This window comes from Vigna umbellata, chromosome 6 (assembly GCF_029865625.1).
Source record: "Vigna umbellata cultivar VRB3 chromosome 6, Vumbellata_1.0, whole genome shotgun sequence".
Taxonomy (NCBI): Eukaryota; Viridiplantae; Streptophyta; class Magnoliopsida; order Fabales; family Fabaceae; genus Vigna; species Vigna umbellata.
Genome location: NC_142170.1, coordinates 22,628,255 through 22,654,845, shown reverse-complemented (window position 1 = coordinate 22,654,845; position 26,591 = coordinate 22,628,255). Strand labels below are relative to the sequence as shown.

The 26,591-nt window shown below is 36.6% G+C and overlaps 2 protein-coding genes and 1 pseudogene across 10 annotated transcripts; 2 read left to right on the top strand and 1 right to left on the bottom strand.

Annotated features, from left to right (window-relative positions):
* Nucleotides 1–1,106: 1,106 nt before the first annotated feature.
* On the top strand, nucleotides 1,107–7,856 carry MBF1A (multiprotein bridging factor 1A). Of its 4 annotated transcripts, none has more exons than XR_015780295.1 (5): nucleotides 1,108–1,248; nucleotides 1,420–1,472; nucleotides 1,675–1,758; nucleotides 1,853–2,817; nucleotides 2,962–3,414. XR_015780295.1 is itself a non-coding variant. In XM_047307468.2 (4 exons), exons 1-4 carry the CDS (start codon nucleotides 1,107–1,109, stop codon nucleotides 7,692–7,694), a joined length of 429 nt encoding a protein of 142 aa, XP_047163424.1. In that variant the 3' UTR covers nucleotides 7,695–7,856. The 4 variants fall into 4 exon arrangements, 1 of the variants encoding a protein (XP_047163424.1); XR_015780296.1 differs by having other exon boundaries at nucleotides 1,137–1,277; nucleotides 2,647–2,817; XR_015780294.1 differs by having other exon boundaries at nucleotides 1,137–1,277.
* Nucleotides 7,193–13,354, bottom strand: LOC124833092 (alpha/beta-Hydrolases superfamily protein). Of its 6 annotated transcripts, none has more exons than XR_015780293.1 (5): nucleotides 12,607–13,352; nucleotides 11,771–12,508; nucleotides 10,451–10,517; nucleotides 10,252–10,339; nucleotides 7,193–7,475 (listed from the first exon to the last, which is right to left on the bottom strand). XR_015780293.1 is itself a non-coding variant. In XM_088092999.1 (3 exons), the coding sequence occupies exons 1-2, from the start codon at nucleotides 13,121–13,123 to the stop codon at nucleotides 11,781–11,783; spliced, it is 1,245 nt and encodes a 414-aa protein (XP_087949125.1). In that variant the 5' UTR covers nucleotides 13,124–13,354; the 3' UTR covers nucleotides 7,193–7,475; nucleotides 11,771–11,780. The 6 variants fall into 6 exon arrangements, 4 of the variants coding, with proteins under 4 accessions (XP_087949125.1, XP_047163429.1, XP_087949126.1 ...); XR_015780292.1 differs by lacking the exon at nucleotides 7,193–7,475 and adding an exon at nucleotides 8,319–8,627; XM_088092999.1 differs by lacking the exons at nucleotides 10,252–10,339; nucleotides 10,451–10,517 and having other exon boundaries at nucleotides 12,607–13,354.
* Nucleotides 13,355–18,854: 5,500 nt separating this feature from the next.
* On the top strand, nucleotides 18,855–20,120 carry LOC148196998 (uncharacterized; annotated as a pseudogene).
* Nucleotides 20,121–26,591: the final 6,471 nt, after the last annotated feature.

The following is a 26,591-nucleotide window of genomic DNA, read 5'->3' as shown; positions in this document are numbered from 1 at the left end:
TACTCTCCCTGAGTTTCCATATCCGTCTTGTAATATGTCCCAGGCTTCTTTGACTGTTACTGCCTTAGACACCTTTTGAAATATCGTTGCAGAAATACACTGGTGCAGAAGCATTCGTGCCTTGCAATCCAGTTTCTTGTTTTCTTTGTAAGCCTTCTTTACTTCTTCCGTGTCACCTTTTGTAGGTTCTTTAAACCCTTTCTTGACAATTTTATCAACTTCTTGAAAGCCTAAGATAGCATCCATCTTTACGCACCAATCATCGTAATTCTTCCCATCGAACACCGACAAGCTACTTTGGATCATTCCTGCCATTGCCTTTCAACGTGAATCCCTCTTCACAAAACAATTTCTTTGTTTGTTCGACGCTTCACCAGGTTCACCAACCTGTAGCTCTGAATACCACTGTTAGTGTTGGTGCAGTAGAGGGTTTAGAGAGAAAGATCTAATAGCAAAAGAATGTAATACGGAGGATAGAGAAACGATTATTTCTCATTAACGCAAAACCAGTATAAGTACAGAGTAGGATAATGTCATTTTAACAGTTAAAGTAGTTATGCAGTTTAGATTTACATTTTAACAACATAGAGGCTGATGTTTGCTCCAAAGTCTAGTCAAGCTTTCCAACTCTCAATTTTCTATGATAGTTTATTATTTTAAAATTATAGTTTTTTTTCTTATTATGCTATATGTTACTTGTTATACCACCCTATTTATCTTTTCAAATTTTAGTTAAAAAATATTTAATTAGGTATCTAAGATATAAAAGCAATATAAAAAATTTGAAAAATAATATTTTGATATATATAAATTTTTTATATTTATTTGATATTATATTTTCTTATTTTCTATTTTTTATTTTTTCAAATTTCAAAAATTTATTTTTTATGATATTTTAGTTTTATAGTATACGTGAAATAGATGTAAAAATGTGATACTATTACTCAAAATATTATTTCCGGGAAAAGAGAAACATAATTACCAGAAGCTATCTCATCTTCCAAATCCACTTCTTCCTTCGTCCCTTCTCTCGTTGAAGCTTCGCGAACGAACAGAACGAACCCAATACACAACCATTCCATAACCAGACAAACACACAAACAAACATGTCCGGTGCGGGCCCTATTTCCCAGGACTGGGAACCCGTCGTCCTCCGCAAGAAAGCTCCCACCGCCTCGGCCAAGACGGACGAGAAAGCCGTCAACGCCGCCCGCCGCGCCGGCGCCGATATTGAAACCCAAAAAAAATGTTCGTTTCCAGTACCCTCAATGAAAAAAGTAAACAAATCTTCGAAATATTGTTCCTCGCGTGTTAATTGTTTTGCAAATATGAATTTCTTCTTACGATTTCATCAGTTTATCGTCGATTTTTTGTTTTTGAAATCTCGGATCTGAACGTGTTTTCTTGTGACTATTGCAGATGATTTGGTGTTGAGGCAGCAGATTTAATTTGCAAATTAAATCTTTTAAATGGTTAGGAAAAAATTGAATTTGATAATTGTTTAGTTTGGAAAAGGGGGTACATAAAAAGCAAGAGCTAAATGATTTGGCATAGAATGCTTATCGGTGTGTCTTTTGTGCGTGTGTTTGTTTGTATGTTTTTTTTTTCTTCTGTTGGTGACCTTTATTTGTTTGGATGGTTTGAATCATGATTGTTCAAATGTTGCTCTTACAGATAATGCTGGGACAAACAAAGCAGCCTCTAGCAGCACTTCATTGAACACCAAGAGGCTGGATGAGGACACAGAGAATCTAGCACGTGAGTATTACAACATATATAGACAGAGAATTAGGTTGTGTTTGATTTATCTTCTGAAAAACTGCTTTTAGTTTTCAAAATTTAACCAAACAAGGTTGCTTGGACAATTGGTGGAGGGTGGTGTAAGCCACAAAGCAGAGCGTGGACAAATAAGATGAGAAAATATCACCAACTTTCTGTATTTTGGATTTCAAAACACTTGTTTTCTGAACGATTTTCAAAGCCTAACAGATTTTAGATGACAAACTTGATTACTGAGTAGTGTTAAATTTTTATAAGGAAATCAAACAGCCCTTAGGTTTTTCTTTTTCTTATGTTTTTTACCAATAAAAACATGGGTGCATCTACCTGTGAATATACGGTTATATGGGAGCAATAAAGAGGTGAATTATGTATAATACAATATTGTGGTCCATATGGGGTGTTTGCATTGAGGGGATATTCCCTGCAGTGGCTTCCTTGTCCTGCTTTTTAGTATTGTCAACTACACAATTTTTCTTGGAGCATGTTCTTTTTGGTAGTTTTATTTTGGATCGCGATATTCTAACAATGTCAATTTGACAAAAATTTGACAACGCCACATGTCAAGTTTTAATTGGTCGAATTTGAATGTTTTTTTTTAATTTAAAATCTGATTTGGAATGGGTTGAAGTTTGGATTTCGAAACTGCCCTCTTCGTTTTCGAACTCTATCTTCTCTCCTTATCACTGTCTTCTCTCTCCATTTTAGGGATTTGAATTTCATTTCAACTTCTCTCTTCATAGCAGTGTTCTCCCTCCTCCATTTTTAGGGTTTCGTTTTGTTTTGAACATCTCTCTCCTGCTTCCATGTCACCATTGTTTTCCTTTGAATCTCTGTGGACATTGAGTTTATTTCTTTGAGTTGTAGATTACTCTTGTCTCGTTCGGTGTGGATTTGTCTCGTTCGGTGTTTCTGTGGACATTGAGTTTCTTTCTTTGAGTTAGAGATTACCCTTGTCTCGTTCGGTGTCGATTTGGTGGAAGTTGTTACCTTTTTTGTGCAATGGATTTGTCCAGTGACAATGGTTCTTCGAACAAGGTATGAACTTTTTCGTGTCTTGGTATTCGTATTTTGGGGAGTGGATTTTGGTCTTGCATCTGTTCGTCATTTTTTTGGTGTGTCTTGCTTTTGGGATGTCACTTACGTTGGTTATTTGTACCAAAAAATATTTTTTTTTTGCAGTTGTATGTTCGTCATCATTGAAAACGAAGTGTATTGCTAATTTGAATGGAATTTTGAGTGAGGAGCACAAGTCCATTATTTCGAAGACGCAATTTGGATGGTTTTTAGAAAAATCCCCTTTTGTATCGAAAGTTGAAGAGTGCTACCCAGACATGGCTTAAGCACTCTCCAGGGGTCCTTACGAGTGTGTTTTCAATGTTGTGTGGATTGATTATCCTTATTGGCCATGGTTGAAGGTGTCCACAACAAGAAATTTCAAGTTAGGTTAGTCCTATGTGGATGGAAGACCAAGTTAAGGTGTTTCTGGGTTGAGAGGTGAGTTCTTACACCATTGACACAGGACTGATGTTGTAATCGATTACAGGGAGCTGGTAATCGCTTACCAGTAGAAAAATCTCCTTTTGTACCGAAAGTTGAAGAGTGCTACCCAGACGTGGCTTAAGCACTCCCCAGGTATATTTTGGATTCGTTATGACTGTCTTTTGAAGGTTTTATGGATGGATCATTAATGGAACACTTCAAGTTGGAATACTTCAATATTAAACAAATATAAACGAAATAATGAAGGGTATTGAGTAATGAAAAATTATAACAATATTAAAAAGCACATACATTAATAAAACAACGTAATGACATTTCACGAAACAACAAGTTTTGAAATGAAAAGATACATAACAGTATACAATGAAATGTAATCTAAGAAAATGGTTGTCGATCAAATTGATTGCGGAAGTTAATAAGTTCTTCCTCTACGAGTTGTGCAAAAATTCTCATGAACTTGAACTACCTTGGTTCAAACACCTATAGGAGTTTTTTCCTCCACAATTGAATGGCCGGAAACTGTGTTTTGATACACTTGACACCATCAATGATGAGCAACATGTGTTTCATCCACAATTGAGTGGGCCAAACTGTGTTTTGATGCACTTGATACCATCAATGATGAGCAAGGTGAGTCATCTATGCAAAAAATATAGAAAAGATCACTTATAGGGACACAAAAACGACTTTGGGGAGCAGTGTTCATCTAGCTGGGGAGTACAGTTGAAGTTTCTGTACAAATTACCCTTTTTTCTCTGGTAATCGATTACATGGGTCTTGTAATTGATTACCAGAGGAAAAAGGGTAATTTGTACAAAAACTTCAACTGTACTCCCCAACTAGATGAACACTACTCCCCATTCTCTATTTTTGTTGAATTTTTCCTTTTTTGAGATGGGTGAGTGACTTCAATGTTATTTGGTGTGCTCCCTGCACCAATAATGAAGTTAGGTCACTGATTTCTTCAAAATAAAAATGTCCATTTAGGTGGTTTTCTCCAATTGAGGTGAGGTGCATAACCCATACTATCAACTTTGACCTTTGCTGACTATTTTAATCATAACTTTTTCCACATATCTTCAAATGATGTGATTCTTTTTTTATTAGAAAGTAGACTCAAAAATATTTCCAATGACTACTAATTTATAATTTTTGGACATCTGAGTAGGTGCAGTTAATTCCTTAAAGTTAACGTTTTATATATTTCTACCACCTCTGACCTTTGCTGGTTGTTTTGCTCATAACTTTCTCCACCGAACTCCAAATGAGTTGATTCTTGTTTTGTTGGAAAGCTCTTTGAGTCTAGATTCCAACAAAACAAGAATCAGTCATTTGGAGTTCGGTGGAGAAAGTTAAGAACAAAACAAGTAGCAAAGGTCAGAAAAACAAAGTTGGGGAGCAGTGTTCATCTAGCTGGGGAGTACAATTGAAGTTTCTGTACAAATTACCCTTTTTCCTCTGGTAATCGATTACAAGACCCATGTAATCGATTACCAGAGGAAAAAGGGTAATTTGTACAGAAACTTCAACTGTACTCCCCAGCTAGATGAACACGGCTCCCCATTCTCTATTTTTGTTGAATTTTTCCTTTTTTGAGATGGGTGAGTGAGTTCAATGTTATTCGGTGAGCTCCCTGAACCAATAATGAGGTTAGGTCATTGATTTCTTCAAAATAAAAATGTCCATTTAGGTGGTATTCTCCAATTGAGGTGAGGTGCATAACCCATGTTGTCAACTTTGACCTTTGCTGACTATTTTAATCATAACTTTTTCCACAGACCTCCAAATGATGTGATTCTTTTTTTATTAGAAAGTAGACTAAAAAATCTTTCCAATGACTACTAATTTATAATTTTTGGACACCTGAGTAGGTGCAGTTAATTCCTTAAAGTTAATGTTTTATATATTTCTACCACCTCTGACCTTTGCTGGTTGTTTTGCTCATAACTTTCTCCACCGAACTCCAAATGAGTTGATTCTTGTTTTGTTGGAATGTAGACTCAAAGATCTTTCAAATGATTACTAACTCACAATTTTTAGACCACTTTAGTAGATGCAGTTAATTTCTCAAAAACAACGTTTTTCTAAGCTTCCCATCAATGATTAGCAACATGAGACATCCATGCAAAAACTGGAAGAAATCACCCATAAGGACATAAAAATAACCCTGGGAAGTAGTGTTCATCTAGTTGGGGAGTACAGTTGAAGTGTTTGTACAAATGACTCTTTTTCCTCTGGTAATCGATTACAGGGGTCTTCTAATCGATTACCAGAGGAAAAAGATTCATTTGTACAGAAACTTTAACTGTACTCCCCAGTTAGATAAAAAGTACTTCCCATAGTGGTTATTGCTCTTGTTTGTGACTTTTTGCATTAGTTGTGAATGGGTGAGTTCCATGTGAATGGATGTGTTCCCTACACCAATGAATACATTAGGTCATTGAATATATGGCAAAAATGTGATGGATCTCATCTAGCTTATATAAAAGTTTGCGAATACAAAGTGTGCGAATACAAAATACCTTTGTATTAAAAAAGAAAAACACGCTGCAGAGAAAGTCACCAGCGCACCCAACACCCAAAAGCACAACGGTGACAGCGAAAAAACCTCTCCTTTCGAGAAAAGATGCCAACGGTGGCCCCAAGCGAGACTTCCTCCCACGACTTCAATGACGCACAGAGACAAAGGACTTCCTGCAGAGAATAGGTGGACCCAAGCACCAACGAACAACGGTGAACAAAGATGACTTCGGTGGCGGAGCGAGAGTTTCGAATGGTGGACTGAGACTTTCGAATGGAGAACCCAAGCACCAACGAACAACAGTGAAGAAAGGGGACTTCGGTGGCACCAGAGTTTCGAATGGATATCCTTGAGAGAGAGAGAGACAAAGTTTCGTAAGAGATTGAGAGAGACAATCGATAGAGATGAAGGCCACAGTTTCGTAAGAGATTGAGAGAGAGACTTTCGTAAGAGATGAAGGCACAAACAGGTTTCAGCAATCTCCTTCTTCCAAAAATGCCCTCGAAAACAAATCTCAACTTTTTTAAAAATTCATTTAAAACAACAAATGACAGAACGACATGTGTCGTTATCAAATTGTTGTCAAAATGACATTGTTGAAGAAACGTTTTCCTTTCATTTTATTGTCTTTTGACTCTTTCTAGGTTATGGAGGTTCTGTTTTTTCAATGAACAGTGATTATGTGGTAGGTAGATTGAAGGTTCCACTGTGTCACCGTTATAATTTCACAATAGCTAGAAATGTGTTTGCTAATAACTTTTTTGAGATGTCAAGGCAAAGTGTTTGGTGGTGTAATTGTTAGAGATGCTATGTAGAATCATTCATGCATCTTCCCAAACCACTCAAGATTTTTGGGTAATTGGTTAATGTCATGGTATCAGAGTCGCTGTGAGCAAGTGACCTAGAGTTTGATTCCTGCGGTCCTCATTCTTCTGATAAAAAGTTTAATCTGTTCTACGGTAAGGGAGCCTGAGCATTAATCATGCTTAAAACTAAATAGATTTGGGGTGTGTTAGAGATGTGATATAAATGATAGATGATAGAAATCAATGTTAGTTCTTTGTCCTAAGCACAAAATAAGAAAATGTATGGCTAACATGGTAGAAATGATGGCATAGATTCAGACACGAGGAAAAACTTCATGATAGTAACCCTCTTCCCCAACAAAATTAAAGATTTTTCTTCAAGAATTGACCTATGTGCGATTTCTAAGTTGAATGATACTATTTTTTCAAATCTTGTCATTATTAATTTGAGTCCTGCGTGCATTCAATTTGTTTCACATACCCATCTGTATTTTGGCTATTTCTTGATGAGACGTGGAACTTCTCGGGGTCACTGGATCATTAATTATAGGTTTTGATATTAAATCCTTGGGCTTGAGGAGCATAAAACAAGATTGAAGTTGTTGCTCTCTACATTTTTATTTTTCACTGATTGTGCATATTATGGATTCATATGATTTCATAGTCTGTTTAATGGACCAGAGAATTATGGTGAGCAGTGGCACTGTTGTTCAAGTTTTAGATTTCTTAAACAAAAATTATGGCCTCTGATTGGAGTTTTGTGTACAGATGAGAAAGTACCAACTGAGCTTAAGAAGGCTATAATGCAAGCTAGGATGGAGAAGAAGCTTACTCAGGCTCAGCTTGCTCAAGTATTATTCTCCCCTCTGCAGAACAAAAAATTGAATAAATTATCGGTCTCTTGATTTTCTTTTTCAATATAGTTAGGCATTATCAATGATTTGCATTTGCATTGTTATTTGAAGGTGATCAACGAGAAACCTCAAGTGATCCAGGAATACGAATCAGGGAAAGCCATTCCAAACCAGCAGATAATTGGCAAGTTGGAAAGAGCCCTTGGAACTAAACTTCGTGGCAAGAAATAAGGAAACTAAATTCGTGGTTCTGCATATATTATGGTTTGCATGTCTCGCTATGGGAGTGTTGTGTTTGCTCACTAATTATGTATATTTAAGACGGATAAAAGGTTGTGAAGACCTGAGGCTTTCACCTGTTTGAATAAATAAAGTTGCATTTTCATCATAAAACCTAGTTTTACCCGCGATTGTGAGATGTTATGGGTGTCAAAATTAAGTGAATGTGTGTTGACATAGTTTGTACTTTTTCCCTTTAATAAATATAAACATTCCTTTAATAAATTCATAAAGGGAAGAATTTAAAAAGATGGCATACACTTTTTTTCTTTTTAATTTATGAGATGATATAATGATGTAGTATTTACTTTTTGAAGAAGTAAAAGCTCATGTAATTCGTGTAGTAATTCTATGTAAGAACATTACTATTTATAAGTGTCTAAGGTTATTGGGTATGTCGATCGTCAACGTTGTTAATGTTATTTGGGTATGAAGAAAGTGCGGTAAAAAATTTATTGGTTAAATTGGCTTATTTACAAGAACTTTAATCTCATCTTGCAAAGGGCGCAATAAGGATTTTTCATTTTTGTTTCATTCTTTTGTAGACGTTAATCGTGAGGTGTAACATCCCAAAAATACAGTTTAAAACTATATAGTAGAATAATTACATTCTAGATCAGTCTTACATTAGAGTAGAGCGAACACTTATGGCCGAACGACCTTTAATAAAGAGTTAAACACTCAAACTATACAAGTTAAGCAAGTTTGACCGAACGGTTTACAAAAGCCTATACCGAACGGTCAAATAAAGTAAAAAGGGGAAGGTGACCAAACGACCACCTTACAATGATTAGGCTACTGACTGAACGTCCTACTCTTCGGTCTTCACTTCTACCTCGACCAAGTTCTCTTCTTCTAGCGCATCTTCCAACAGCTCGTCTCCTTCTGCTCACATCCACACGGATGATCATTGCAATGACAAGACGAACGTACAAAACACGACAAGACAGGAACACAAGGTAAGCTTATGTAATTTAATTCAGATATAATCATACAATTCATACAATCAAACACACAAGATAAATTTTGTCATACTTTTCATACAACGCCTAATACTAGATTGACTGTCCAGACTGTATGAAATCTGTGTAGCTACGACGTTCGTGCACCCGGGTGATGTAGTAACTGGAATGCTCTCATCAACTACCACCCGAGATTAGTCTTATCTGTCCAAAGTATCCTTAAGGACTAGGACCTCCTGCCGTTCCCACACATGACCTACCCTTCTCTACGTGAGGATGAGTACTCACGGAACATCATAATGAACTGCCAGCTTAGCATAACCACATTCATACTTTACAAATTCCAATATTCACTCATGAGTCGTTCCTCCCCGGAACGCTCGTTCATAATCCAACACATTTCATTCATATCATATTCTCATCATCTTTCATTATCGATCATCTTAGTTTCATCTTTCATTATTCATCATGTCAATTTCCTCTTTTATTATCAATCATTTCAATTTCCTCTTTGTTCAAGGATTTATAAAGACACCAGATACTGAACGTTCAATCCTCTCTCAAAAAGAGAACGAACGCTTGGAGCGAGACAGAGAGGTTTTCAGTTCAAGAATAGATTAAAAACCGAGAGGGTTACTATCGGGTTGAGAAAGAAACCGAGTACAACTTTATATCACAAGAATGAGTAGAACGAATGTTACTTAAAAAGTAAGCCAATTAGATGAACTGACCCTTGAGAGTTCTAACAGAACACTGAAAGAACCATGCCAAATATTAAGGCTCTAAGCCGGAACCAAATGGATGTATCCACTTCAAGACCTTCAGAGAAAAATACTTATAAGTATTCACATTTAGAAACCGAATGTCAGTCAATGACCGAACACGGTAGAGAGAAAATTCTATTGAAGTTGGACGAACGTTATTTTCATCAAGATAGATCATATCATACACGAAACGAGTACAGACGCTTGGTATAAGACCGAGCACTACTCATTACGAGCGCTTAGTGTGAGACCGAGCACTACTAAACTTATAAATAGAAAGCTTGATAAATATAATAAGATACTATTAGAATAGTGTTTAAGAATAACTAAAATATACAAATACGTATATTTACAAAATTTAAGTTTATCACAGAATACTTATATACAACTACACTTGGCCGAACGCTCAAGCATAGTATTACCACACGAAGACGCTCGTCCTCAACTAAGATTCTTTCCAAATGAAAGAATCCAATTTTAACCAAGGTTACAAGTATTACCGAACGGTCAATGACCGTTCAGTGACGAACGTACACCATCATAGGAAAATTTCATATCCAGAATTCATTCATATTCAACTCATTTCTTAACACATAGTTTCATAACTTTATACAATTCATATCATAATCAATTTTTCATACTTCATACAATCCATATCATAGAAATTTCATATATTTCATATATCAGAAAATAGCACAATCACATGTCATTTCCAATCATCCATCACGAACGTTTATGCATTATAGTACACATACCAAATTAAATTAAATAAGCTTCCCTTACCTCTGAGCGTGAACGAACGTCCTAGAGACAGAATACGGTTCGCCTGACTACAATTCCTTCTTCCCTCAACGCTCAACAACTCTTCAAACTAAACCAAACAACAGAAAACTAACAATGGCTCAGACAAGACGACAACATGAAACCAGAACTTGGTTCGCATGTACTAGATAACGAACGGCTAACGAAAAAAAGAACTTACCAGTTCAAAACTCGAAACTGTTCGGTTCAAACTGAAGCTCTTGACGTCGGAAGTGCTTCTACGGTGTCTGAACGGTGATTGGAGAAGAAAAGGTGAGTGTTTCTTTAGAAAGAAGATGACGGAGATGTAGTGAGAAATGAGAATATCAGAGTTTTGGAGAAGAAGATGCATGCAGAGAGTGTGACGTAAACTTTCAAAAACTCAATTTTGTTTAAAACGAACGTCCGCTCCTCTGCTGACACCTGTATTCCACTATCTGCTTAAAACTCAGTTTTGCTTAAAACGAACGTCCGTTCAGAAGATTTTTGGGTGCGCTTTTAATGGTTCGGACATGAGGTGTTATGCAGCAATGGTGTGCTCAAGCCCTTTGAGTTCATATAAGTGTGGATTCAGTAATCATTATTGTCAAATATATATAATATGCTGTGCTTTTTCAAGAGGACTAATGATTTTAAAATATTGTTTTGTTTTTTAACTTAATATTTTTCTAGTTCGTTTATGGATTGATCGGACCATATACTCAATTTTCACCACTTTTTTTACTTACGATCGAGGTTGTGTGGTTAGAGATATCAAAATAGATATAAAAACATTTTGAGAGTGTTAAATAAATAAAATATACTAAAATAAAATAAATTATTTTTATGTATATATTAATTTATATGTAAAAAAATTGCGCATGGCCCCCAAAACCACTTAAGCTCCTAAAGAAGTTTCATAGAAGCAAATTAAAAGGAGTCATAAATTTTCATTACATAAGTTGAAAGGATATATTCTCTAAATTAAAGCATGTAGTGAGTGGAACCACTTTTTACTTTTCTAACTTTTGCGCTTACTTTTTAACAAGGAATTTGATCCCTAAAAATTAATAAATTAAACTTTTCCATGTCTCAACTATGATTTGCTCCATTTTGTCCTGCGTGAGTGTTAGATCGAATTACATCATTCACTGCAATAATTGCAATTCCATTTTCATGTCTCAACTATGATTTTTTTTATTTTTTTGAAAGAGGATGGTTTGACTTTCCTTTAAACTGTATACACTCTATTATTGAGAAAGAAAATCAGGGAGAAAAGAGAATGACCAGATTTTATCTAAAGTTTTTAAATAATGAACTATAAAATTTATGATAATTTGTGATTGAATGATAATTAGACGTGGTTCGTGTTAAGTTCAGGTGCACCTAAATTCAGTTTTAATTTTAATGGTAATAATAATTATCAGTTAAAAAAGAATATAATAAAAAAAAGGTGAAATTAGAGTTATCCTACTTGAAACAGAAATAGAAGGGGAAAGGAAGATGAGGAAATGAAACCTACCATAATAGGCTTAGATTTGTTCAGGTACAGGCACGTCCTCCTCATCTGGTGCATTTGAAACCCATTCGCCATCCTCCCTCTTCACCATTCCCTTGTTCTTCTCCACCCACCAGGACTCAGGCACGCCACACTCATCCTTCAGAAATGAACACGACTTATTCACCAGAGCCAAACTCCTCTTCACTTTCAACTCAAATCCCCCACGCACCCCGTTCCACCCTGCCACCACGTGCAGCATCGCTTGCAAGTTGTGCCAGTCGCTTGGGTTCTTCGACTCCTTCAAGCTCGGCGACTTCCGCGTGTCGATCACCAACTCCTCTCCCGTGTGCTCGTACCCCAACAATCTCCCAGGGTAGTGCGGGATCAAATCGATCACGTTCGTCACGTGCAGAACCTTCAGGTTTCCCTTCTTCTTGAACCGGTTATTGAACGCCTTGTTTCCAACCTGGGGAGACCCAAACACAATTGCGGTGACCGGGACATCCGTTACCCCGTTTTCCACCAAGTCAAACCCACTCACTATCGATAGGGTTGCGCCTAGACTGTGTCCCATGATCAACACACTCGGATTCTCAGATTTGTATCGTTCTAACAGGGATTTCACATGAGAAAGAACTTGTGTTCTCGCGCTGGTTTTCGTGAAAGGAGATTTTGGATCGTCTGAGGTATAGATCGTGAGCCAGCCTAACATCACCTTTGGTGTTTCTGAATCGTCTTCATCGTCACTACTGCTGTTTCCTGTATTACAAATCCAATGTCAAATTTAATTATGGTTAAGTTTGTTGTCTAAAATTTTATCTTAAAATACTATTAGAAAATAAATTTAAATATATTACCGTCCTTGTTTCTTGCCTTCAACTCTTTGACGCTTTCCGCGTTGAGCAGTGCTGAAGCGGACTCTTGGCTGGCGCCGAAGACGTTGATCCACTCCATGTCTCTCGTGGTGCCGCGCCATACCACGTAGATCTCTCTCCGCCCGAGCTCCTTCGAGCGGCTGTCCGACGTGACGGCGACATACCCGATCCAGTTGGACTCGCGGTCCCAGGCCTCGCGCGAATGCGAGTGGAGGAGAAAGGCCTCGGGAACGGAGACTCTGGCGGTGCCGTAGAGGAACGCTGTAACGTTGTAGTGGTCGGCGTCGTCGAGCATGACCTTTCGGAAGAAGGCGGTCTTGCCGTAGCGGCTGGAGCCGCAGAACGGTGAGTTCTTGTCGTTGTTGAAGGCGTCGTAGGTGGCCTGGATTAAGTCGCCGCAACGGAGGATGAGGGTGCGGAGGGAGGGGTGGAGGGGGTCGAGAAGGCCGGCCCAGTCTTTGTGGCCCAGAAGTTCGGCCCAGGCGGGTTGGGAGGCCATGGTAGGGAGAAAGTGTGTGTGGTGTTGAGAGAGATAGAGAGATTGAGACGTGGATGATGAAGTGTGAGTGTGTTTTGCGATAGTGTTACCATGGATATATATGGATGGATGTCGCTGACCCTCCTTTCACGTCCTCTAGTGTCTCGATGGTTGTTCTCTATATATTTCCTTCTTCACGTGTGTCATTTCTCTATGCGTGTCCTTTTTCCTTAATTTCACATGTATATTTAACTTCTTTTATCTATTTTTAGTTTAACTTTCTCTAAATACAAATATATTTTTAATCACGTATTTTATCCTTTCATTATTTTATTATAGGTTTAATAGGTTCGGAGGTTCCTATATTTGCGGATTCGTTTTAATTAGGTCCTTCAATTTTGGAAGTGATCAATTGGGTCCCTAATTTAACAAAATTGAGTCAATAATACCCTTTCCGTTAAATGCAATGGACGGCGTTAACTTCTTAAACAGGTGGCATGCTGAGGCATCGTTCTATTTGCACCTGGCACAGTTTGAGCTGAATACGTGTATTTGCACCTGGCGAAGGAGAAGAAGACCGACCCTCTTCTGTGGTAAATTCAGGTCAGTGCCGCCTCAACTCCACCGGCGTCTCCCTCCCTTCCGTCGACCTCACACACCGTCTCGTCTCCTACATCTGCTTCAACAACCACGTCCCCCTCGCCTGGAAGCTTCTCGAGAAAGCCATGGCCGTCAGAATCCTCCCTCCCTTGCTCGCCCTCTCCCTCCTCTCCACTCGCGTCCTCCCCCACGTCACCTCCACCCCGCCGCCTACGCCCTCTACATCGATCTCCTCAATCGCCACGCCTTCTCCCTCTCGTCCAGGAATGGATCTATGAAGGATGTACTGAAAGAACAAACCTTGTCCCAGGAAGGTTCAGGATCAAACAATTTGGCGAATTTTGAAGGCGAGAAGTGACCGTCCTGGTGCAGCTATTGATGGTTAACGGATTTATCCTTTTTCATGGTGGAAGAAGAAGCAACGAATAAGAATCAAAAACAAAGAGCAATCGGAAGTGAAAAACTTCACATAGAATTTGAGATTTCGACAACGCTAGAGGGTGAAAAAAGAAAATTAGGGTTTAGGATTAGAAAGGAAAAGGAAATCTGAATGCAAATTAAAAATTGCAGAAATTGGTTGTTAATGTTGCATCTGGCATTTCATCTACATTAACATCAGGGATCTCAAAGGGTAATTGTTGCATTGACCTTTTTAATTAATGGATAGAATATAGAACTATAATCTATGTTCAAGGAATGAAATATGGAAGCAATTACGCAGAGGAAAGTGCAAGAATCTCAGATACCGGTTGCGGAGAAGGAGGAAATGATGAGGAACTTGGAGCGCCGAGAAACTGAGTGCATGAGGATTCAGAGACGTAAAATTGGAATTGACGATTTCGAGCAATTGACGGTGATTGGGAAAGGTGCTTTTGGTGAGGTATGCAAAATATAATCTGCATAAACATTTGGTTCCTTTTGAAGGTGTGGTCACTGATACCTTTGAGAAAATATAGATGAGGTTATGTCATGCTAAAAGTACGGGAGAGATTTTTGCCATGTTTTAACGCAAAATCTATCTCTTTTTCCCCTAAAATCTCAACAATTAAATAAGAGATTACTTTTCTGCTGTGCCACGTATTAGTTCAAACTGTGCCACATGGAAATAAAAAAGATGTTCAGCATGCCACCTGTTTAAGAAGTTAACGCCCGTCCATTGCATTTAACGGAAAGGGTATTGTTAACTCAATTTTGTTAAATTAGGGACCCAATTGATCACTTTCAAAATTAAAGGATCCAATTGAAACGAACCTGCAAATATAGGAAGCTCCGAACCTATTAAACCTTTATTATATTATTATTATAAAAAATATTTTAAAATATCACATTTTTTTAGTGTTCACATATTTGATTAATGCATAAAATTCGTAATATATATATATATATATATATATATATATATATAAATTAGTTAATAATATATTATCATGTTATTTACTACTTTTTCTTTATATTTGTCAGGCCTCATTAAATGCACCCAAACCCCACCTGTTTAATCTCATTAAATGCACCCCAAAACCCCTGCTCAGATGCATTAAAAACGCACTCAAACTCTGATGCACTAACGCCAGATGTCAAGAATGGAAGATTCGGAAGTCAATTAGTGGAGTGCAGGTGTCGACAAGAGAGTGCACGACCGTTTGGACGTGGGGTAAACGAAAAATGATTTTTCTGAAAACCCTGCCCATTCTCTTCTGCACGCACCTTCTCCTTCCAAACTCTGACTTTCCATTTCCTCCTTCTTCTCTCTAGAAATTTCCCCTTCTCTCTATTGTAACTCACCTTTCTCTGCTCCGATCACCGTTCAGGCACTGTAGGAGTATTCCCGGCGTCCCAAGCTTCCTTTTAAACCGAACAAGTTCAAGTTTGAGCTGGTAAGTTTCTCTTCTTAGTCGTGCGTTCTTTTGTTACATGCAAGACCAGGTTCTGGTTGCATGCAGGGGTATAGTCTAAGTTACTTTTGATTCTCATGTGGTTCGGTTTAGTTGGAAGAGTTAAGTGACCGTGAGGGTAGAAGTTGTAGTTGACGAACCAAAGTTGCAGTCTGTAGGACGTTCTTTCACAAATCCAGGTAAGGGAAGCTTATTTAATTTAATCTGTATGTAGTTGTTGTGTATGAACGCCCGTTGTTTGAATGAATGAATATGATGCATGCTGGTTGATATTTATGATGATGGTTGATATGTATGAAGTATATGAATGTGAATATGAGTAATCATTTTGGAGTATGAATTGTTAATATGGATTCTATAAAGTATGTAAATTGATATTTGATGTGAAGTTATAAGGTTATAAACTGATGTGTTGAAACTTGAGTTGGAAATAAATGAAAATCTGAATATGAAATTCTCACTATGATAACGTACGTTCGTCATCGAACGGTCCCCTACCGTTCGGTTTTTCTAGTAAACTGTTTTAAAATGGAATTCTTTCATTTGGAGAGAATTCTATTCGAGAACGAGTGTCCTCATGGGAAACACTAGGTTGGAGCGTTCGGCTCAGCATAGTTGTATCTGGATAATCGAAATAAAGTAATACATATATATACCCTCGTACTTTAAGATTAGTAGTGCTCGGTCTTACACCTAGCGCTCGTACTAAGTAGTGCTCGGTCTTACACCTAGCGCTCGTACTAAGTAATGATCGGTCTTACACCTAGCGCTCGTACTGAGTAATGCTCGGTTTTACACCAAGCGCTCGTACTAATGTATAATCAATCTTGATAAAATAGCGTTCGTCCAACTTCAGTAATATTTCTTTTTCCATGTTCGGTCATTTACTGGCATTGGATTTTCGTATGTGAACTATTCTAAATATAGTCCTTAACATCTTGATTATTCTTCTTGCATTGGATCCGGCCTAAGGCCTCCATACTTGAATTATTCCTTAAGTATTGGTTTGAACTCAAGAGAGTTAGTTCATTTAACTGACTCACGTGGTAAATACCGTTCGTCACATATTGCATTATTTTACTTGGCTCATTTCTTAAATCCAAAAGTAACTCTCTTAGTCTTATTTTGTTTTGAACGGGAGGATCATCGGTCTCGTTCTTATCGTTCGTCCTCGTTCTGAAGAGGGCTGAACGTTCGTTATTTAATGTCCTTGTAACTGATGATGAAAGTGATAATAAAGTGAAACATTATAAAGGATGAATAGTATATGAGATGATTAAAAGGTTGTGGATTTTGAACGAGCGTTCCGGAGAGGAACGACTCATGTATTGAATATTGGAATTGGTAAAGTATGACTGTGGTTATGCTAATGCTGGCAGTTCATCCTGATGTTCCATGAGTACTCATCCTCACGTAGAGGAGGGTAGGTCATGTGTGGGAACGGCAGGAGGTCCTAGTCCATAGGGGTACTTTGGATAGGGCTAACCTCGGGTGGCAGCTGTTGAGTGTATCCCAGTTACTACATCACCCGGGTGCAAGAACGCTTGTAGCTACACATATTCATATAGTCCGGACGGTCAGTCTAGTAATAGGCTTGGTATGATACGTACGTTGAAATGTTTCTTGAGTATTGGAATGTTTACTTTATATGTTGATGTATGAATTAAATTACATAAGCTTACCCTGTTGTTTTCTTGTGTTGTCTCGTCCATGTACGTCCGTCTTGTCAATTGCAATGATCATCCGTGTGGATGTGAGCAGAAGGAGACGCATTGTTGGAAGAAGTGATTTAAGAAGAGAATCTGGTGGACGTTGAAGTTAAGGCCGAACCTTAGGTCGCTCGGTTAATTTAGATGTTAGATGTTTCGTTTTGATCGTTCGGTAATTGTTTTGTAAAACCGTTCGATCCTGACTTTTTCCTTATTTCTGTGAAATTGTAATTAACTCTGTACTTAACTCCGTTCGATTTTAAACGTTTTATTAGTGTAAGACTGAACTGTTTATCATGAAATGTAATCAACTCTATTATATGGTTTTATTACTGTATTTTTGGGATGTTACAATATTAATAGATGAAAATTAAATGCATTTATTTATATTAAATCTTAAGAAGATTTATAAGAGGACAACTTTAAAGTTTTTTTTAATATAGTTTTTTTAAGAAAATATATTAGTTTGTGAAAATATGTGCATTCAATTTATCACAATATTAACATGTTTGATAAATTAGACTAGATAACATTATGTATTGAAGTTGTTGTTGATAAATATTAATCTTTACTCAATGATATTAAGATAGAGGATAAAAAATATCTTATTGTTGAAGACATCGATAAATAAATTATTGAAGGAATGAAAAACGGATCAATACATGGAAGTAAAATGATAAAGTATATATATATATATATAAAAGCATATAAGATTAAGAAAAAGAATTGAAAGAAAACATTACTGAGATCGAGAGGGGTGTGATCAAAATAGAGAAGACACTAAACAGAATGTGATCAAGACAAGAACTAAAGTTAAGCTAGGAGAAAAGTTATTTAAAAGAACTACTACAAGAGACATGAAAAGAATGGAAACACCTAACATAACATAGATAATTTAAGGCGGTTATTTCATTTATGTAATTTTCTCTTTTATTTTTGTTGTTTAAATCCCAAAAAGGGAGAAAAAATATAAATAGAGAATTCAAATGTAAAATAAAGGTGACAAATTGTGGATACAATTTTAAACTTTCTGAGAACGCCATGAACAAGAAGAAAATGACAAATCTAGTATTGGTTGTAGCAATTTGGGTCATCGTTTCATTGATTTCCTTTACTAGTTCTTGTTTTATCCTAAATAATTTACTTTACTACAATTTACATTCTTGCAAAACTTTTATCTTCATTCTCTTCTTCATTTACTTTCTTTTTCATTTTTATCTTTTTTTACCTTTATCCACCATTTCATCTCTAAATACAAAAGATATGGTTGTTGGAGAAATTAGAGACAAGTTCCCTTAATGAGTGAAACCCATAATTGTCTTTGATATTGTCAATCATTACAATTAGTGTAATTCTAATCAATAGCTGTCAACATAATTTGTTGCCTTATTTGCTTCCAGTAGTCTTAATTATAAGATCATATATTACTATCTTTTTTCTTAAATATGTACTATGTAATTATCATAATAATATAACATTATTCTTTCACCTTCTATTACTTTTGTTTATTGGTATGCTTTAAAGCTCTGGGCTCTTGATCCAATACAAATCATGGCATCCGCTACAAATTCAAAGTCCAAAAATGATCTCTCATCCATTGTGTTTGTCTAGTTGGACAGAGATAATTATCCCCTGTGGAAATCCTTGGTGACCTCCATAATCAAAGGTTGCAGGCTCGATGGGAACATACTAGAGACAAAGGAGAGTCCCGAAGAATTCATAATTTCTACAAATTCGAGCAAGAATCCAAATCCTGTGTTTGAAGATTGGTAGGCTCATGATTCACAACTCCTTGAATGGTTGATGAATTCAATGACTATTGAAATGGCAACACAATTGCTACATTATGAAACCTCAAAACAACTATGGGATGAAGCTAAAAGCCTAGTAGGAGCACACCCAAGGTCTCGAGTCACTTACTTTAAATCTGAGTTTCATTGCCTCAGAAAAGGAGAGATGAAGATGGAGGAGTATTTAGTCAAGATGAAAAAATTCGCGAACAAGGTTAAACTTGCAGGTAGTCCCATTTCCAATTCAGATCTAATCATTCAAACTCTGAATGGTTTATATTCTAAATACAATCTTATTATGGTCAAGTTATCTGATCAACCTAATCTCACATGGGTTGATCTGCAAGCTCAATTACTAACCTTTGAGAGTAGACTTGATTAATTGAATAACCTCACTAACCTAACTCTTAATTCCTAAGCAAATGTTATCAACAAAAAAGACTACAAAGGCAACATGTTCAACACAAACAACAATTGGAGAGGTTCTGGTAGCAACTAGAGAGGCTATAACTTCAAAGGTTGGAGAGGTGGCAAAGGAATTAGAGGAAGAATGTTCAAGCCAACGTGTCAAGTTTGCACTAAGGTCGGGCACACAACAGTAAATTGTTATTACTAGTTTGATAAGTCTTACTCAAACTCTAATTATTCAACAGGTAGTGACAGACAAGGAGCAAACAATACCTTCATAGCCTTACAAAACTTTCCTCAAGATTATGATTGGTACTTTGATAGTGGTGCAAGTAATCATGTGAGACACCAAACTGACAAATTGGAGGATCTGGCCGAGCATCATGGTAAAACCTCATTAATAGTTGGAAGTGGTGAAAACTTGAAGATTGTTGCTACAGGTTCCTCAAAACTAAATTCACTCAACTTACATGATGTCCTATGTGCCCAACATTACCAAAAACCTATTAAGTGTGTCAAAATTAACTGCTGAGAATAATATTTTGGTTGAGTTTGATACAAATTTTTGCTTTGTGAAGGACAAGTTGACAGGGAAGGAAATTCTAAGAGGGACACTTAAAGAAGGATTGTATCAGCTCTCAAGGAATAAAAGGGACCCGTGTGCTTATGTGTCTACCAAGGAGATTTGGCATAGAAGGCTTGGTCATCCAAATAATAAAGTCCTAGATAGAGTCTTGAAAAATTGTAATGTCAAACTATCATCTAGTGATCATTTTAATTTTTGTGAAGCTTGTCAATATGGCAAAACGCATTTCTTACCCTTTAAAACCTCTTACTCTCATGCTAAGGAAGTTCTTGAATTAGTTCATACTGATGTGCGGGGGCCTGGACCAATAACATCTCCTTCAAGTTTCAAATATTATGTTCACTTTCTTGATGACTTTAATAGATTCACCTAGATTTATTTGCTAAAACAGAAATCAGATACTGCACAAGCCTTTATCCAGTTTAAAAATATGGCAAAAAATCTTTTTGACAAGAGAATTAAGACAATCCAATGTGATGGTGGCAGAGAATATAAAGTTGTAGAATATCATGCAATAGAAGCATGGATACAATTTAGAATGTTAGGCCCCTACACTTCACAACAAAATGGTAGGACTTAGAGAAAACACAAGCATATTGCTGAACTTGGCTTGACACTACTAGCACAAGCCAAAATGCCTTTACATTATTGGTGGGAAGCTTTCTCCACGAAAACTTATCTCATAAAAAAATTGCCCTCTCTAGTCACCCAAAATGAATGTCCTTACTTCCTACTCTTTAGAAAGGAACCTGACTACAGCTTCCTAAAACCTTTTGCTTGTGCTTGTTATCCTTGTCTCAAACCCTTTAATCAGCACAAACTACAATTTCACACAACCAGATGTGTGTTCTTAGGCCACAATAACTCTCACAAAGGATACAAATGCCTAGACTTTCATGGAAGAATCTTCACTTCAAGACATGTTGTCTTCAACGAAGAATCTTCACTTCAAGACATGTTGTCTTCAACGAAGAACATTTTCCATTCCATGATGGTTTTAAATAAAAGAAGTCTCTTAAAAACACTAATTGAAAGTCCATCTGTCTTCTTTTCTTTGCCTACTGCAAGTAACTCACATACTAGAGAAACAACACCTTCAGATGACAACAATTCTAATGTCCCACAAGAACCCGTCAACTAATTCTAGTAGAGATCAAACTACAAATGATTCACGTGTTCAAGATGCGAATGATTCAACAAGGAACAATCCAATTTCTGATGACACTAATCCCATAGAAATATTTACTAAAGCTCCCCAAGTCTTTGTTGAACCAAGCACAACCATGAACCCTCATTGTACCAGGAGCAAGGCTAGAATTCACAAGCCAAAGTCGTCATATGTCGGGTTAGCTGAAACCTACATAGATGAGAAGGAACTAGAAAATTTCACAGAAGCACTCATAAGGCCACAGTGGAAAGAAGCTATGGATAATGAGTATAAGGCACTCATGTCAAATTAAACTTGGGTTTTGGTACCATATCAAGACCATGAAAACATCATTGATTTAAATGGATGTTTAAAACCAAGTACAAAGCACATGAGAAAATTGAAAGAAGAAAGGCAAGATTAGTTGCAAAAGGATTTCAACAAACAACTGGATTGGACTATGAAGAGACTTTCAGTTCAATTGTCAAGGCTTGTACAGCTCGAATCATACTCTCAATTATAGTACATCTCAGTTGGAAGGTCAAACAATTGGACATAAACAATGCATTTCTAAATGGCTACCTCAAAGAAATTGTGTTTATGATCAACCAGAAGGATTTGTAGACCTAACTAAACCTAAACATGTTTAAAAGTTAACTAAGGTGATCTATGGATTGAAACAAGCCCCAAGAGCCTGGTTTGACAGCCTTAAAAATTCCTTACTCAGTTGGGGTTTCAAGAACACAAAAAGTGATTCCCCATTCTTCACTCTAAGAGGTACAAATCACATTACATTTCTACTTATATATGTGGATAATATAATTATCATAGGGAACAAGACCAAATTTTTAGAATCCTTCATCAAACAACTCAATGTTATGTTTTCGATTAAGGATCTTGGTCCACTACACTACTTCTTAGGCATTGAACTTCAAAGAGCATCGAGTATGTACTTGAAGCAATCGAAATACATAGGAGACATCCTAAGAAAGGGGAGAAGTTACAAGACCCAACCTTGTTCAGACAAGCTATAGGGGCATTGCATTACTTAACAAACACAAGGCCTGATATAGCTTTCTTAGTCAACAAGCTCAGCCAATTCATAAGCTCTCTCACTATAAATCACTAGCAAGGCATCAAAAGAATAATGAGATATCTTCAAGGTACCATCTAACACTGCCTACACATTAAACCATCCATTGACTTATAACAGGCTTCTCAGATGCATATTGGGCCACAAATGTGGATGAGAGAAAATCCATGGCAGGTCAATGTGTCTCAAGGTTTAGTACAAAGTCAGAATATAGAGCCCTTGTCGACTTAACTGCTGAAATAGCATGGACTAGTTCACTCCTTGATGAGTTGAGACTCCCTCTACCAAGAAAACCAACACTATGGTGTGGCAACTTGAGTGCCAAGGCATTAACCTCAAATCCAGTTATGCATGATCAGTCAAAACACATTGAAATTGATGAACACTACATCATAGACCAAGTGTTGAAAAATGAGATTGTTGTGGGCTATCTTCCATCAGCGGATCAAATTGTTGACTACCTCACTAAAGCATTAGCTCATACGCGATTCAACCAACTCAAAGACAAACTTGGAGTGACTCCCTCACTCATTAGTTTGAAGGGAGAATTAAAGACAAGATCCCTTAATGAATGCAACCGATAATTGCTTTTATATTGTCAATCATTGTAATTAATGTAATTACCAATCAATGGTTTTCAACATAATTTGTTACCTTATTTGCTTTCAGTACCTTAATGTTAGCCTTAATTATAAGATCACATATTTCTACCTTTTCTGTTATATATGTACTTTGTAATTATCAGAATAATATAACATTATTCTTTTACCTTCTATTACTTTTCTTTGTAAAGGGAATTCATTATTGAAATATGTATTAAGGAGATGCAGGTTCATCTCTTGTGGTATCAAGAGAGGTGGTTTCTAAACTTTTACAAATTGTTTCTTTTGTAATTTTTAATTGTTTTGTGATTAGTGAACTGTTAATCTTGATTTGAGATAAGCGACTGAATGTATGATTGGTAAGATCCGAACTAGGATAAAATTATCTGTACAAATTTCTCTCAACCTTACTCTTTTTATGTATTGTTGTTATTTGATTAGTAAGTTAAATTGAGAAGAAATTTTAAAAGGCACACATTATTATTAAAACCCAATTCTCCCCCCCCCCTCTTGGTTTGTTATCCCACACTAACCATTCCGCTGCAGCCGCTCTAACAGCTGTGTCCATGTACCTATAACAAGAAAGTTAAGTTGTTAGAAATTAATAATCTAAATATAACTAATATGGAAGACAAAATTGACTATCTTACATACACCATAGTTGAAAGATTGAAATATTCAACATTATGTCCCCCCAATGACCTCTAGTGCATCATTTAATGTGATATATACTGGCACATGACATTGGAAGCTAAATACTCTCAAATCCCAGTACAATTTTACTGGTCTTTTGGACAACCTGACTAAATTTGTCATGAGCTTTGTTAGAGAATCCTCCTCCGTTTCTACAATGTCATCATCTTCATGTATCACTAGCTCATGCATGGGCTGCTTCTAAGGACGTATGAACTGAAATAAAAAAAATTCAAAGTAATCAATCAATATTTATAAATTTAACATAGAAATACTAATAATAGAAATATAATACATGTGGTGTGGCAATGTGTGACATGATCAATGCTTTAGAGCAAGTTATAAATGTTCCTACGGCCTCCCCACAAAATGAATTTTGGAAGTCACTACAGGCACCTACGCATGGGGATCACGAACTTCATCAATCATCACACGTGCGTGGTGGGGTAATAAAAGAGCACCATTAATAGTTTGCCCTCCCTCAAGTTCTTGTCCGACAACCACTACTAGTGGGGGATCCCCATCAACCAACAACTCATATTGACCACTATAGTCAGTAGGGTCTACAATATAGCATGATCCTCTTGTGCTCACCCGAGGTACTATTGGAGCTTCAATGGGCAAGCTCATGGTGCCCTGGGTCATGGAATGAAACTTTTCTTCAAGTGCCCTTTGGATTTATTTTTGTTCTTGTAGTTGCTCCATGAATCGTTGCTCCATATATCTCGGACGTTGTTCAACATATTGCAAGAACTCTGAAACTCCCTTTTCATATTCTTAATTGTTGCGACATTCATTCATTCAGCTTCGATCCATACTATGTTCATAACAAACTTCAGCAGTCTCAAAGTTTTTAACTCTCATAAGGTTAGGCCCTACCTGTTCAGAAAAATTATTTTTCATAATTTGCTAACACACAGGCAAAGAAGTCTAACATGATAAATTTAATAAGATTTCGACAACATTTCGCATTAGTCTCCGAAATACACGAAATGAAACTGGTCACGGATGACCACAATCAAATATGCATCCAGAGAACATTACAAATAATTTGAACCAAAATTTTATCAAACTTATCCATAAACTTCAACGTACATGTTATAGCAAATTATGAAAAATAATTTTTCTAAGTTGTTCGATCGGATAATTCGAAATTTAATACAAATGATTAAAAGTTTAATCGTTTATGTTAAATCTCAATCTGAAACTAAGTTTCACTCAATGATTTCAAATTATACAATCATAATTAACACATCAAACTTAATCAATCATTCATGCATACTCAAGAAACAATGTGTAAAACAAAAACTAAAAATGACATCAGCAACAACCAATATCCATTAACTAAAATTCATATATTCAAATACCAATTACACTACAAAACCAAAATTAACATATAAAATAACAAATAACGAATAACCAATATTCAATATCATATTCTATAACTAAAAACAAATAATAAACCAAAATACTAACCTTCTTGAACGGTTGAAAATGGAAATCACCGAATGAGAATGAACACAAGCAATGTAGAATAGGCACAAGCAAGCAATGGAGAGGAAAAGCGTCACCACAGAGCCCGCTAACTCGAACATAAGAACTACACCAAAGAGCTAACAAAAACAAATTTTAATAGGTGCAAATGATTTTAAACGTAATATAATCACTGCAAAATAATTTTAATCGGTAAAAAGTGAAAGAAAATGAACATTAACGTTAATGGCAAGAGGAAGAAGATGAACAATAGCAGGGAGTAAAACGTGTAATTATTGTTCGCGTTTGGGTTGGTGTAAAAACAGACTATTTGACGTCGGCTACCCACATATCTGATGTCTAAATAGTTTTACACGTTGGCCCCTTACCTAGCTGACACGTAAAAGAGTAAAAAATGAAATTTTGACGCTTAAAATGAAGCTTTTTCAGGGCTTTTTGTCGTTCGATATAGGGGGAGCCGACATCTAAATGCAATTTGACATCGGTGGAGCAACATCGAATGTCTAAATGCAATAAAACAGGGCCTTTTGGGTTACTTTTCACAAGCTTTTTGATGTCTGATATAGGGGGAGCAACGTCTAACTGTCATTTAACGTCGGCGGAGCAACATCAGACGTCTAAATGCAAGGAAACAATGCCTTTTGGTTTACTTTTGCAGACTATTTGAAGTCTAATGGAGGGGTAGCCGACGTCTACATGGTATTTGACGTCGAGGCCTCCTAGCCGATGTCTATAGAGTGAATTTATTTACGAAATTGTCACCAGTCATTTTTTACATTGAATTTTGTTTGATCAAACGTGAACCGCAATTTTTGCAATAATGCTAGGAGTGAAAAAAAGATAAGTGTAGGGTAAGAATGCCCTCACTTAAGCTTTAAATTTAAATTTGTAATTGAGTTTTTTATGGTAATGATTGGACTTATAGAGTTAATATAGGAAGCAGAGATGAAGTGTTAAGGATATAGAGCTCAGAAAGGCCTAGAAAAGCACCAAAAAAGGGAACCGCATGAAGCTTGGGCGACCTGCAAGAGGCTTGGGCGTGGAAAAATCGACGCCCGCCGCCCGGGCAGGCTAGGCCGCTGATAGGCTATCGTTGAAGTTATCAAATTAATACTACTTTTCAAGGCAACTTCAGTATTGCCAAGTAGTATCTAAGAAAGTAGATAGGGCTAGATAGGGCTAAAGTAACCTTGAGTCGTCTCCCTACGAACACGGAATTGCTTTCGAATATCTGACTCTTATGAATGTTATGCAATGATAAAAGGGATAGTTGGAGAATGTTTAAAGAACAAATAAGACACTTAAAAATGATTATAATGAAATAAGCTAATTCCACTGCTTTTCCAAAATAGATTCATCATCGATTATTCACAGATAATAGTTCAATTGATTATTATTTAAGTTTCAAATTAATTAAAGTACATTCTTAATTAATTTGAGGGCGATCATGCATTTAACCAAAGTAAATTCTCAAT

Excerpts from the sequence above, each read along its gene's own strand:
- LOC124833092 (XM_088092999.1), bottom strand. The coding sequence starts at position 13,123 with ATGGCCTCCCAACCCGCCTGGGCCGAACTTCTGGGCCACAAAGACTGG. Across the intron at positions 12,509-12,606 it reads GAAGGCAAGAAACAAGGACG|GAAACAGCAGTAGTGACGAT; the intron begins GTAATATATTTA and ends TTTGTAATACAG.
- MBF1A (XM_047307468.2), top strand. The coding sequence starts at position 1,107 with ATGTCCGGTGCGGGCCCTATTTCCCAGGACTGGGAACCCGTCGTCCTC. Across the intron at positions 1,249-1,674 it reads TATTGAAACCCAAAAAAAAT|ATAATGCTGGGACAAACAAA; the intron begins GTTCGTTTCCAG and ends TTGCTCTTACAG. Across the intron at positions 1,759-7,377 it reads GGACACAGAGAATCTAGCAC|ATGAGAAAGTACCAACTGAG; the intron begins GTGAGTATTACA and ends TTTTGTGTACAG.